This window comes from Neofelis nebulosa, chromosome 10, assembly GCF_028018385.1.
Source record: "Neofelis nebulosa isolate mNeoNeb1 chromosome 10, mNeoNeb1.pri, whole genome shotgun sequence".
In the NCBI taxonomy this organism is placed as follows: Eukaryota; Metazoa; Chordata; class Mammalia; order Carnivora; family Felidae; genus Neofelis; species Neofelis nebulosa.
Genome location: NC_080791.1, coordinates 100,590,235 through 100,605,023, shown reverse-complemented (window position 1 = coordinate 100,605,023; position 14,789 = coordinate 100,590,235). Strand labels below are relative to the sequence as shown.

At 38.8% G+C, this 14,789-nt stretch overlaps 2 protein-coding genes across 2 annotated transcripts; both read right to left on the bottom strand.

Annotated features, from left to right (window-relative positions):
* Nucleotides 1-833: 833 nt before the first annotated feature.
* Nucleotides 834-1,772, bottom strand: LOC131488781 (olfactory receptor 4C15). The gene has a single exon (XM_058690615.1). The coding sequence runs from the start codon at nt 1,770-1,772 to the stop codon at nt 834-836; it is 939 nt and encodes a 312-aa protein (XP_058546598.1).
* An 11,086-nt stretch (nt 1,773-12,858) lies between these two features.
* Nucleotides 12,859-14,036, bottom strand: LOC131488780 (olfactory receptor 4C6-like). The gene has a single exon (XM_058690614.1). The coding sequence runs from the start codon at nt 14,012-14,014 to the stop codon at nt 13,100-13,102; it is 915 nt and encodes a 304-aa protein (XP_058546597.1). The 5' UTR covers nt 14,015-14,036; the 3' UTR covers nt 12,859-13,099.
* Nucleotides 14,037-14,789: the final 753 nt, after the last annotated feature.

The window sequence follows — 14,789 nt, the reverse complement described above, 5'->3', positions numbered from 1 at the left end:
TATTCAACAGATATTTACTGAACTCCTACCTCAGACTGTTCTAGATGCTAATGATACATTATGAGCTGAAGAGGGGAAAATTTCCCTGCCTCACTTGAGTTTATAACCCATAAGAGAAGGGTGACGAAAGAAAAAAAGAAAGAAAGATAGATTATGTAGCATATTAGAAAATAACTTCTCTTTCAATAATAAGTTAAATACGTCAATAAGAGAAGGCTGATAAAAGAAAGCAAGAAAGAAAGAGATTATATAGCATATCAGAAAATAATAACTTCTCTCAAAAAAGTTAAAAGATGAAGAGTAGGTAGGGAAGTGGGGCTATGAAATCTAAGTTGCTATTTTTCAAAACATATTCCCATGACACAGGAACACCTATAGCTGAGGTTCTGAGAATGCGCTGATCTCTTCCACTCAACCCATGACTTTCTTCCTCAATCACTGAAATCATTGCCCTACGCATAAACTTCTTTTCATTTGAAATAGTGTTAAGTTTCTAACCTCTTAAGATATTTTTGGCATGCCTCCACAAAGACTTACCAAAGCATGGGATGAGTGACAACAGGTCTGATAGGTAATTTCTCCCTTCAATCTTTTTTTTTTAAGATTTTAAGTAAACATAATATCCAACGCTTTTACTTTACTATGAAGATACTGAGTTACCAAATCAGAGTCGATAAGTGATCTAAGTGTGAAAACATTTTTCCTGACCCCATATTACTGGGTTTTTTTATTGCATTACATTAGCTCCTACCAAACAGACCCAAACACACAAAGGCTTAGTCTAGAAAATTTGACTCTTCTACTCTTTACAATATTTTGTAAACTTCAATGTTTTATTTGTCACTACAAACCACCATTATTCTGTTCCACATTTTCTTTATGGCATTTTTCATTTCCTTGTTCCTGAAAGTGTAAATCAAAGGATTGAACAAGGGAGTTAGGATGGTGTAAAATATAGCCACCATTTTGTCAAAAGAGAAAGCAGATGGAGGTCGTGCATACACAAATATGCAAGGGACAAAGAACAAGACCACAATAGCAATGTGAGATCCGCACGTGGAGAGGGCTTTCCGCTGCCTTTCAGGACTGTGGGTTCTCAGAGAGAGCAAGATGACAACATAGGAGACGAGTAACAGAGAGAAGATTATAATGCAGATAGACCCACTATTGGCGACCACCAAAAGGCCAAAGATGTGAGTGTCATCAGTGCAGGCAAGCTCCAATAATGGGTACAAATCACACATGAAGTGATCAATGACATTGGGGCCGCAGAAGGGAAGCTGGAAAGTAAAGAGAATTTGTATCATGGAATGCAGAAAACCCCCTGTCCAGGCTACACCCATCAGAATAGTACAGAGCCTCCAGTTCATAATGGTTGTGTAGCGTAGGGGCTTGCAGATGGCCACATAGCGGTCGTAGGCCATGGCTGTGAGGACAATCACTTCCACCCCAGCAAAGAAGTGTTCAGCAAACAGCTGGGTCATGCAACCTCGAAAGGAGATGGTTTTCCTCTCATAGAGGGAGTCCACAATCATCTTTGGGGCAATGACAGTGGAGAAGCAAGCATCGAGGAAGGACAGGAAAGCCAAGAAGAAGTACATGGGGGAGCCCAGGAGTGCTGGGCTGCTGCTGACGGTCACCACAATTAGCAAGTTGCCCCCGACAGTTGCAATGTAGCTGAACAAGAATACAACAAATACTATTTTCTGAACACTGGGATTCTGCGAAAGCCCCAGGAGGACGAACTCAGTTACAAAGCTTTGGTTTCGCATGATTTCCAAGGAAAAGCTAAAAGCCGCCAGAAGGAGCATGTGTAATCTGCAATTATGAGAAAGAAAAATTTGTCTCGGACCAGCGGACAGTAGTGCAACAGTCAGTAATAAGTTGGTGCATCACACGAAAAATTATCTTCTATGTTTCTGGCGTCACTGTGAGTCACACAAAAGTCAAAGTTTGTTGAAGGTGGTAGTGAGCGGTCAGGCAGAATTGGGGAGGAGAAAGGTAGTATTAAATACTTTAAAATAGCCAGAGTTCCAATAAGGGGTAAGAATGGAGGTATCCACATGTAGAGAAATAGTTTATCTCAACTGCCAACTTGGGTCCCTTAGCAATGGCTTCCAGAAGTGAACTGTTGGCAAGGGTTCTGAAGCACATCCAGGTTCTGAGGAAAGGACCATGACAGTGTGGTCATCATGTCCACCATGAGATGGAATGGGAGCCGAGGGGACTTGCGTGCCATCCCTGATAGGAGTCTGCCTGATCTGCAAACAGAAGAAGAAATAACATCCAGGTTAAGAGGTCCTTGCAAATCATGGCTACTCGCCAAATATTTCTTTAAACATCTGAAATGAACTTGGCCTTTAAGATGAGTTCATTCATTCCTTATAAAAGAGAAAGATACATGAGAAAGCTCCATGTGAACACAGAACAAGTATGCATGTGTTAAGTTGAGGGGTTTTTTTACTCATCATTTTAAAATAAGAACAAACGTTTTTTGTTTTTTTTAAAGTACCTATTTCAGAGTCTTGCCATGATGACTAAGTTAAATAATACAAGAAAAACAATTGTTCAGGGCCTACTGCCCAAGAAACAGTCCATGTTAGGTCTTATCCCTATTTTACTGATGGGAAGCTCATGCTTACCAAGATAAGGTTAGCAAATAACAGATGCTAGGTCTGGGATTTTAACAAAGAAACTCTGGCACTAACCCCCAACTCCATCCACTGTGTCAACAGAAAGGAGTAAGAACTTTCTTTTTCTAGCAAGAACACAGAGCAGGGTGGCCTTTCAAACGTTCATCCACCTGTAGAGGTTTTAACCTTCAGATTTCCTTATTCATGTTTGAAGGAGGCCCTTTGATGAAGGACACAGAACAGATGAGTGTAGAATCAGAAGGTAATGACCCAATTACTTGCAGGTACAAATTGATAACAATCACATAAGTAAGGAACAGTAACAGCACGGTGAATATTGCCAGAATCTTAGGGCTTTATTAATTACTTGCTAATTAATCATACAAAGTGCTCCAATCTGATTAAGCACAACTTGCCAAAGTATATCTGTTGCTAATGAATATGACTTTATGGTAAAGTAGGGATATTCATACATAACCTGCCTGCTCATCTCACAGGATTATGATGTGGGTCAAACTGGAAAAAGGAAAAATGTCACTTAGATTAAGCAGTCCTTACCAATCATAATTACTACTCTCTCATTTAAAAACTCAAGCACTTTACCCACAGAAATCTTTTCCATAAGCCATCCAGATGATTCCTCCAACTTTTGACTTCATTTTCGATAGCAAGACACAGCTTTGAAGAATGATTATGTCCTCACCTGCACCTTTAGCAGAAATTTATCCATCCTTACGTATATGTATGTACATATACACATAATCTATGTTTATTAAACAGGTGAATAAAAGAATAATGGGTCTTATTGGGCAAATTAAAAATAAGCTGATTTTTATGAACGTCTCTTAGAGCTAATCAAAACAGTTTACAATGTTAATAACGCTAACCAGTATACAACCATGTATACGAATGTCTGTTGTCTCTTACTTTAAGATAACTATTTCCATTATTTTTCCAGCATACTAGACATTCCTAAATAGTGCCTGGGCTGCAAAGTTGATATTTGGCTACAAGCTGTCACTAAGAAGAATATCAAACACTAGAAGGTCATTGGATCAGTCAACAACCATTTATTAAAAAGTAAAGAGGGGCGCCTGGGTGGCGCAGTCGGTTAAGCGTCCGACTTCAGCCAGGTCACGATCTCGCAGTCCGTGAGTTCGAGCCCCGCGTCAGGCTCTGGGCTGATGGCTCGGAGCCTGGAGCCTGTTTCCGATTCTGTGTCTCCCTCTCTCTCTGCCCCTCCCCCGTTCATGCTCTGTCTCTCTCTGTCCCAAAAATAAATAAAAAAAAAAAAAAATTAAAAAAAAAAAAAAAAAACGTTAAAAAGTAAAGAATATCAACGCATGATCCAGCAGTGATCAGCTTATCCCAGAATCAAAGCAGGAAAGAAATGAGGAAGCACATCAGCTCCAGATTCATACAGACCAGGCTGTTCTACTCAGTTATATCGTGTGATGGGAAAAAATCACTTAAAATTCTCAGAGACTCTGATTTTACTTCTGTAACTGGGTATATATAAAAATGCCTATTGATGGGATTCTTGTGAGATTCAGAAAAGGTGAGACACATAACAACATTTATGTAGTTAGGATCATAGGAGAAAAATTACAATAAATGGTAAGAACAAGCCCCAGAGCTACTGACAGAAGAGAGATGACAGTGTTTTGTTTGGTTGTTTTTTTTTTTTTTTGTAATGTTTATTTATTTTTGAAGCAGAGAGAGACAGAGCGTGAGCAGGGGAGGGGCAGAAAGAGCGGGAGACACAGGATCTGAAGCATGCTCCAGGCACTGAGCTGTAAACACAACGCCCGACCCGGGGCTCAAGCTCACAAACCGCGAGATCATGACCTGAGCAGAAGTCGGATGCTTAACCGACTGAGCCACCCAGGGGACCCCCAAAATTTTTTAATAATATAAATAAATATTCAGTTTCTGCTGTCAAAAAACTAGCAATTACAGCTTCATTGCTGAACACCCATGTGTCATTGAATAAAACCACTAAGTCTCAGCATCCTCTTCCATAAAATAGATTTAGTAACGCTTGTTCAAGCTGATGGCTCACAAGAGTCAAATGACATAGTCATTATGCATATGTTTTGCAATGTATAATCCAAAAGGAAGATGTGAAATACTGATATCAGAGTGATATTTAAGCAGTGTTTACACCCACAAAGCAAGCTGAAAACTTTAATCTATGATGAGATAAAACGTGTCTTTAAGGTGTTGGTTTTTAAAATTATATTAATTCTAAAATCGCAGGGAAACTCTCATTATGGAATCATTTGGAAAATATTTTTGTAAATATTTCCAGAATCATAAACATGTTTTTATTCCTTATAGTAGTGACTCCCACCCTAAACAAAAAATTATTCTAAAAGTGAAATAAGGCGGTGTCACTTTTTCTGTTTGTTTCAAACAACAGAAATGTATTTTCTCATCGTTCTGGAAGCTAGAAGTAAAAATTCAAGGTGTTACCAGGGCACTTCCTCCACAAGCTCTAGGAGAGAATCCATTCTTGCCTCTTCCAGCTCCAAGTATTCTTTGTTTATAGGCGCACAGCTTCACTCTCTGCCTTAGACTTCGCGTGACTTTATCCTCTGTCTCTTCACATAGCCTTCTCCTCTGCATCTTGGTCTGGGACTTCGGTATCTCTGTCTTCTCCTTTTCTGTCTCACAGGGATACTTGCCATTGGATTTAGGGCCCATCTGGATAAGTCTCATCATGAGATCCTTAACTCAAGTACATCTGTAAAGACCCTCCCCCAACCCCGCCAAATAGGGTCACATTCACATGTTCTGGTAGACATATCGTGTGGGACATATTATTCAACCAGCTCTACTAGGGTTCCCCCAAGAACTGATACTTTATTTATACTATCTGATACATTGTGAATACTCCAGACTGAATGCTCAAGTATCAAGTATGTATCATGATACTATAATGAGCTATCAGAACACGGTTGCATTATTGAATACTGCGCAAAAGTCGGTAGACTGAATACTTTACTTTTTGGCTTATTTTTAATATAGAAATAATAAATTTACCTGCAGGAAGGGTAGGAGTTAAAACAAATGATTTCCTGTAGTTTCTTTTGCTTGAAATACCTCTGAATCTTTATTTTAGCTAAGGTATTTTGGGTTTGGGTTTGTTTGGGGTTTTTTTAGGTTTTATTTAAATTCTAGTTAGTTAACATACAGTGCTATATTAGTTTCAGATGTTCAGTATAGTGATTCAACACTCCCTATATCGCCCTATGCTCATCACAAGTGCCCTCCTTAATCCCCTTTACCTGTTCCACCCATCCCCCCATCCACCTCCCCACTGGTAACCATCACTTTGTTCTTTATAATTAAGAGTCTGTTTCTTGGTTTGCCTCTCTCTCTCTCTCTCTCTTTCTCTCTTTTCCCCTTTGCTCATTTAGTTTTTGCTTAAATTAAGGTGTTGTAACTTTTATAATGGAAGACGATGTCATATCATTTATAATAGTCATTTATGTGTCATTTATAATAGTGAAAAATTAGAAATATCCAACATGGTCAATAATAGGAAAATGCTTCTGTAAATCAAACTACTACAAATAGCGCAGGATGCTGTCAATAAAATGCTAATCAATGTGAAATGAGAAAAACAAAAGTAGTATAATAACTCTGCCCATTTGTACAGATGTTTTAATAAAATTTTATTATTTTTTTTTTTAATTTTTTTTTTCAACGTTTTTTTTTTTTTATTTCTGGGACAGAGAGAGACAGAGCATGAACAGGGGAGGGGCAGAGAGAGAGGGAGACACAGAGTCGGAAACAGGCTCCAGGCTCCGAGCCATCAGCCCAGAGCCTGACGCGGGGCTCGAACTCACGGACCGCGAGATCGTGACCTGGCTGAAGTCGGACGCTTAACCGACTGCGCCACCCAGGCGCCCCAATAAAATTTTAAAATCAAGAAGTGATCATTCAAAAATAGACTTTTATTCTCAATATGTATCTAGACATAAATATATGAAACTTAAAATTAAAAATCAAGTTTAAAATCCATATCACCATATTTTCCATCACCTTAACCATTCCGAGAAAGGAGACAGGGTATGAGGATCGTTTTATTAACTATCCAGTATCATTAATTTGCATAGGTGGCACTAACATGGTAACATGACATAGATTCTTAAACTAAAAATTTTTAACTATTGTAAACTTTTCATAAATACCCATATCATGGGCCCAAACTTTCCCAAAGATTTCAAGGTCCATCCTTTCTTGATGGCCACACTTTGTAATGTGTACACCAGAGATTGCTCAGGGACTCTCATGGCCATGAACTGGGGCTGTGGACTATTTCCTGGGGCTGTGACCTTGGGAATGTGCCACCCCACTAACCCCATTGTCCACTATTTCCTTCCCATTCATTCTGCAACAAAACTAATCTAGCATCAATCTTTCTGAAAATAATAGAAATGCTTGTTTCAATTTTGAAATATATATTTAAAACTATATGAGGAATTATTAGTAAGGTTGTCATTATAGGTAGATTTTTATAATTATATTACAAACAGTAAATTTAAGATATGTTTTTATGTACTTATATGTGCATATCAATCACATTTGCATGTAAAATTTAAATATACATAGTTATTACATATTAAAAGAATAGATTAAAACTCCATGATTAACTATTCCCCCTTAATTCCTAAACCCACTGTATTTTTGATCCAGATTATTATTTACTGCTGCAGTAAAAAGAGTAAAATTCTCTCTGAAAATGCAAACATGTGAATCACAAATCTCACCATTTATCAGTTTCTTGAAAATTCTGGTGATGGCAATCACTTATACTCTATGGAGAAAAGTCCATTCAATGGCTGGCCAAAATGTGAAGCATGTTTCCAAGTCTTATTTCTACATCTAGGAGACAGAAGAAGAGTGTCTCTGGCAGACGAGGTAGAGAATGTGCCTCACTGCTTCTCAAGCAGTCTTCAACATGACCTCAGGGATAAAAATAAAATAAAGAAGCAAAAGTTCCCTCCTTGACTTCCAGCTAGGATTTAAAGAAGTTTCCCTGAGAGGCTATGAACCTGTAGGATTGCTTCTTAGTTTTCCTCAGGGTTTGGAAATTTCCCATCAGTATGATTTTTCAAGACACAGTTATCTGTGATTTGATTTATGCAGGTACTTGCAAAACCTTTATGTCCCTAACCAATTAAAGTTTTTTTTTCTTTTTTTTTTAACTTCTCCTGGGTTCCCATTTGAAGATGCTTTGATTTCCCTTCATATTCAGGAATAGAAAACTATGTATATTGGGATGGAACATAATATCTCTGCGCAGGATTCAAGCAAAATGCCCGTGTATTTACTAAATACAAGAGCTGAGTTCTGGGATGAAGCACATCAATTCATAAGGATCTGTAATGTGTTGGGATTAGGATTAGATAACAAGTGCTTTTTCAGGAATAACACATTTTATGAATAATGTGCAAAGCTGTGTGGATTCATGAAAAATCTTCTTTTTTTATGTCTGAATACCTAAGCGATATATGTTATGACTTTAAAACTAAAAACAATTTTTAGAGATTAAAGGAATGTTTCTTTTTCTACTTTTTTAAAAAGAAGTAATGACAGGGGGCACCTGGGTGGCAAGGCTGGTTAAGTGTTGACTTTGGCTTAGGTCATGATCTCACGGTTCATGGGTTTGAACCCCGCATCAGGCTCTCTGATGTCAGCACAGTTGGGATCCAACTTGTTTGCACTTCCTCTCTCTGTCTCTTTTTCTCTGTCTCTCTCTGTCAAAATAAATAAATAAACAGTTTTTTAAAAGAAGTAATGACAGGTCTGCTTACTTTAATCCTTCAGAGTATGTAGCGCTGGGATTGAAGCTTGAGGGAAACTTGGACTTAGCTCATGAGATCCCTTCAGAGAGGGTCCATACCAAGGAGTTTGTTGTTCTACACACTTTTGTGTCCTACCGAATTTTATGTCTATTCACATCTGACAAAAAGAAGCAGAATTGAAGTGATTTGCCAGAAAAGTGAATGTGCAGAAGCACCTTCACCTGTGGTATTAACGGGCACGTGCTACTTTCTTTTAACTGACATTTTAGAGACTTTTCCCGACCAGAAGAACCATCTGACCAGGAACACACTCCTGGAGGAGACGATCTTTTAAACACATGACTCAACAGCAGAACTCCAGCAATTAAATCCTGGAATCCTGGTTCCTTCTTTGAACCACACTTGGCATCTTCTACTTTATTCCCTACCTCGCTTTGCTTAATCCTTATTATTTGATTCTATTAGAGAAACAGTGGGATAACACTGAAATAATAGTGGGAAGATCGAAAGGGACAGATAATATAATAAGCATGTTATTTGTGCAAATATTTAATTTGTGAATTAAAAAAGAAACTGTACAAGTCAAAAAAGACAGAGGAGAGAGATAGAGACAGGTACAAAGAGATGTATGAAATGGGGGGGGGGGGGAGATACAAGGTAAGAGGGAGAGAAACTAGAAATTTGCCCCTTCAGAATTGATCCAATAGACCAATCTTACCCACCGATTTAAAATTCCACCTTTATCATTTATTAAATTACAAAAATTATACCAAGTTTCCAAAGATAGATGGCTTAACCACTGGACCATTTCTTCTGTTCTTTAGAATTCTCTATTAAATGGCCTTTAGCAAAATATTTACACAGCAGAGCTTTATGATATATTCTGATATGTAGAAGATCCAGTCCCGTCTCTACTTCTCTCACGTTGTTTTTATTACCAAGGCTGTTCAAACATAGCTACACATACACACAAATTTTAATGTTAGTTTATCAATTTCCACAAAGATGCACTTTCTCATTCTTTTGCAGGAGTGTTACTAATTCATCACAGAAATTGGTGTCTCTAAAATCAGGGTCTCATCTAGGGTGCGCAGAGCAGCCAAATATTTTTTTACAGGACCCCTGCCTAGGTAAATACTCTTATGAAATAATAATAATAATAGAGTAAAACCTTGATTTGTGAGCATAATTCATTCCAGAAAGATGTTTATGATCCAAAGCACTTGTCGTATATCAAAGTGAATTTCAAGAACCGTTGGCTCAGTTGTGACCATGTGATATTTGGTGTCACGTGCTACTCATATTGCAAGATATCGCTCGTTTATCAAATTAACATTTCCTAAAAATGTTTGCTCATCTTGTGGAACACTGGTAGAACAAGTTACTCGGAGTCCAAGGTTTTACTGTAATAATAACAATAATAATAATAATAATTTGATTCAAAAGTATATTACAAGATTCACAGGTCAGTGTTAGATATAGTGAATTATTGACAGAATTCTAGAATTCAGGGTAGAAAGAGGTACTTTGGATTTGTTTATTGTCCAGTTAGACACAGAAAGATTCTTCCTGATGCGTAAACATCTGTCTTCCTCTTCATATCCAGAATCTATCTCTTCTTATTCTCTCCAGAACCTCTTGGAATAATGTTGGAATAATGCCTCTTGCTTGACATAATGCCCTCCTGGAACCAAGGTCCTGGGCATAAAACCTAGGATACTTCATAGAGTACAGTATAGAATCCAGAGTTTCTAGGGCATCTGGTTGGTGCCATGGGTAGCACAGAGAGCCAAAGAGCACCCCAAAGGAGGAAACAAGGATGAGACCCATGCAATCAGGTCCAGCTGGAGTACCCCACCAGAAGGCACTACCCAGTTACAGACACTAGAGAACCTAGAAAACTTCACAGAAGACATTTCCAAGTGTGGAATGAAGACCAGAAGCCTTGCTTGCCCAGGTCTATGTATTATTTAAATATTATTATTAAATTAAAAATAGAAGTTCTTCCCATCTGGGAGCATAAAGTGAGTTAGTCATTCAGACGACTGGGAGAAAGTATTTTGGGCAGAGAGAATAGCCTACATAAAGACCCTGCAGCAAGAATGTAAATGACCAGTAAGAGGAACAGAGAGATGCCAGAGTAACCAGAGGAGTCAGCGAGGCTTTAGTCATAAGGGAGGAGTTGAGAGTAATAAGAGGGCAGTCAGATTATGTCCACTTGATTGTTAGTATTGCAAAAGGTTTTAGCTTTTAACCTGAGTGAGATCAAGAGTCATTTCAGAGAATTGAATAAAGGTATGGCTATTATCTGACTTCTGGGTTTAAGGATATTTCTGCGTGTTGTGTTGACAATAGAGCAATAGGGCAGAGAATGCCAAGAAAGAAGTGAGAAGAGTGGGTGAGAATTGCAAATATTCAGGTGAAAGATGTAAGTGGCTAGGAGCTAGAAAATGGTCCAAAAGAGATCACAATTGGGTGAATTTGGTCCAATTGGTTGTATTGAGATAGAGCCAACAGAATTTCCTGATAAACGGGGGTATGAGAAAGAGAGACCAACTATGCCACCAGCTGAAATATAGAATGTTGTGAACAGAGTAGATTTAGAGGTGGGAAAAGAATCTATTAGTCATTCAAGAGGAAATGCCATGAAGGAGGTTGGGTTTCCAGATCTCAGCCTCCGGAGAGAAGCCTGAACTGGAGGTAGTAATTTGGGAGTCAAGGTCAAGTAGGGAAAATATGTCATGGAAGATTGGATTCAGTGATGGAGTCCATAAGATGAGAAATGAGGAAAGCCTATTCAATGAGTGACACAGATGTCACTGGTGATCTTGAAAAGAGCATTTTTAGTGTTAGGTCCTGAAGTATGCCTGAAAAAGATGTAAAGAGATTGGAAAGGGAGAAATGGGAAACAGGCATTACAGAATCGCTTAAGTTTTGCTACAAAGAAGAGACAACGAAACAGTAGTACTTGATAAAGGAAATGAGATCAAGGGAATAGTTTATTTTAAAAATGAAAGATATCAGACTGCCTCTTTGCTGATGCAAATGATCCATTCGTAAGGGAAATGAAAAAAGAGATGCCTTTATGTAAGTGATAAAGAGTTGAAGTCCAGAGCAGATTGGTTGCCTTCAGACAGGAACACAGATAATGTATTTAGTGGAGTAAGAAGGTAGCATATGATTGAACAGGTGCTGACAGATTGATAGGTATAGTCACAAGTCTGTGGAAGTATTCTGATGTCTTAATTTTTCTCAATGAAACAGGAAGAAAGTCCACCTAATATTGCCCCCAAAATTTGATGCTTGCAAGGGCTTTTTAGGCATATACTCTTTTTCAAATTAAAGCACCATTTTACCCTATTTTGCTATGCCTTTGCATCATGAATAATATTGAATTTTCATATTTTATCATATTTCAATTTTACATAATCATATGAAATTTACAAACTACACTAGTAACAGCAAATCTCTATAAAAAAGTAGTAAGATCAATATTTGTTTCAGATGTTAGGGTTTAAAAAGTCAGGCACTGAGCTCCTAAGAAATATGTTTAATGAGCAAAGGTATTTAACGTGAATTAATTTGGGGAACCCATAGGGCAGATATGAGAAGGAATTTGTGAAATCTAACTGACAGGTAATAATTTCAGCACAAATGGTGCTAACATCTGCAGTTATATTAAGCATTAAAAGTTGTATTTAGAGATAATGTTTGAAAACTGAAGTCAAGACTTTCAGCCTGCGAAAAACATTGCTTCAAATGTGCTCTAATAATTCCAGCAGATGGCAATACAATCATTGTTTAAAAAAAAAAAAAAGTGTTTCACCATCCAATGGAAAATAGAAGACAAATAAAATTTCTCTTTTATTTTGAAAAAAAAAAAAAAAAAAAAAAAGAACAGCTCTCCCCTTTGTAAGAGAAGATGTAGGTTTTGGACCTGCTTTTGATACGGGGAAAATTACCATACACATTACAAATATGTAAGGCTAGGGATATCGTTATGACCTTTCCAGTTCTTTAATTCTATAATTAAAATAGAAAAATGATCATCCTAAATTTTTTAGAGAGCAAGTTATTATGCTTTCATGGGCTTTTTCTTCCTTCTTGACATGAGGCAAGGTCGAGAAATGTAAAGTGAATCCAGGAATGAAGAGGTAACTGAGGGAAGAATGACTAGGGAAAATCATCAGGACAGATTTATCTAAGGATGTGTGAGTTCATCCGAAGATGGAAAAAATGAGGTGGAGCCCGCCAAGCGAAATCTCTGGAAAAGAGAAGTCCAGCAGTGAACAGAATAAAAACAAACAAAAGCCCTGAACCAGGACTTGAATTATTGAAAATCAGGCTTGAATTCTTTAAAAAGAAAAAAAAAACAGGTTTAAAAAAAAAAGAAAAAAGAGTGGCCAGAGTCTAGTAAGAAAAGTGATGGAGTATAAAATGTACTGGAGAGGTGGGAAATAGGGTGATTGTAGTGTCTTAGTGTGATTTGCATATTAAAAGATGCCATCGGCTGCCCTGTGCCCAATGGATTGTGATGAATGTTGGAGGGACAAAACCTCGTTGTCCTTGAAGGAAAGATTTGTCCTTCGCATACAAATTAGTGACACCCCAGGGTTGTTTGTTTCTTATACCTTGATGTATAGAAGTGTCTTATACCTTCTTGACCCACAATTTCCTCATGGCATTTTTCACCTCTGCATTCCTCAAGGTGTAGATCAGGGGGTTTAACATGGGTACAACAATGGTAAAGGACACAGCCATTGCTTTGTCGATGGGGTAAGTGGCCACAGGCCGCACGTACAGGAAAATGCAGGGCACGAAGAACAAGACGACCACAGTGAGGTGGGAGCCACAGGTCGAGAGGGCTTTGCGCCGCCCCGCAGAGCTGCAAGACTTCAGGGAGCAGAGGATGACCACGTAGGAGACCACGAGGATAAGGAAGATGGTCACACACATCACCCCACTGTTGAGGATGACTAAGAGACCCAGGGCGTGGGTGTCCATGCAGGCGAGTTTCAGCAATGGGAACAAATCACACATGAAGTGATCGATGACATTGGGACCACAGAAGGGTATTTGATACATGAAGAGAAGCTGTATTGCTGCGTGGATAAACCCCCCCACGCAGGCGCCTCCCAGCAGCAGGCGGCACACCCGAGGGTTCATGATGCTCGGGTAGTGCAGGGGCTTACAGATGGCCACGTAGCGGTCATAGGCCATCACGACGAGAAGGATGACCCCCACACCACCAAAGAAATGCTCCGCAAAGAGTTGGGTCATGCAGCCTTCAAAGGAGATGGTAGTTCTCTCGGAGAAGGAGTCCACGATCATCTTGGGGGCAATGACAGAACAGTAGGTGGCATCCATGAAGGACAAGGAAGTGAGGAAAAAATACATAGGTGATCTCAGGCTCTGACTTGTGATCACGGTTGCCACCATGAGTAGGTTCCCCAAAACCGTGGACACGTACAGGATTAGAAACACAGCAGAGAGCATTTTCCGCAGCTCTGGGTTCTCTGTGATGCCCAAAAGAATGAATTCAGTCGCATTGTTTGGATTCTCCATTTACTTTGGGCTGAGATAAGCACACCACACTGAGCTGGAAAATCTACAAAAGAATACTATTTTGAATTAGTAATCATTGAGTGTGCTGGACAATTTTTTCACTGTGTCTTACACCTTCTTGACCTACTTTTTTCTCCAGCCACTGACACAGCAACCAGCTGCTAACAGTATAGCCTGACAAGAGCTCCATCCTACTGATCCCTCCACCAACACCTTCACTCCCCAGTACATCTGTTGTTTCCTGTCCCCATATGTGTTGCTTGAGATACTTGGAAAACCCCACTTCATCATTCTGGCGCATACTCTTACCTGGAAATATGAAGAGATTAACATACTTGAAAGAAATCCTAGACCATTCATAAATAGAAGCCGAAGAATAAATGGTAACCAGTTTAACCACAATCTTGGATTAACTTGCCTTTCTTCCCTATTTCACTCTCCCCATTCACTGCCTCCAGAATAAACCACCTACGTACAAGCCTTCTCTCAGCCTCTGATTTTTGGTAACTTCAAGCCAGAAGCTAACACTCATTTATCACTAGACACACCCAACAACCAAGAACACATAAATTCTCCTTCACTTCTTCCACATATGCAGTGAGCACTTAGAATGATCTAAGTTGAACAGCCTACCAGCTAGGTCATATCCCAAGGACTCCCCACTTATTAAAAGCTATACTCTTTCCATGTACATGTTATCTTCTCAAACTGGATTATTATTACGTATTGTGAATATGCAATGAATCACCACTATGTCTCAGGCAGTGGAATACCC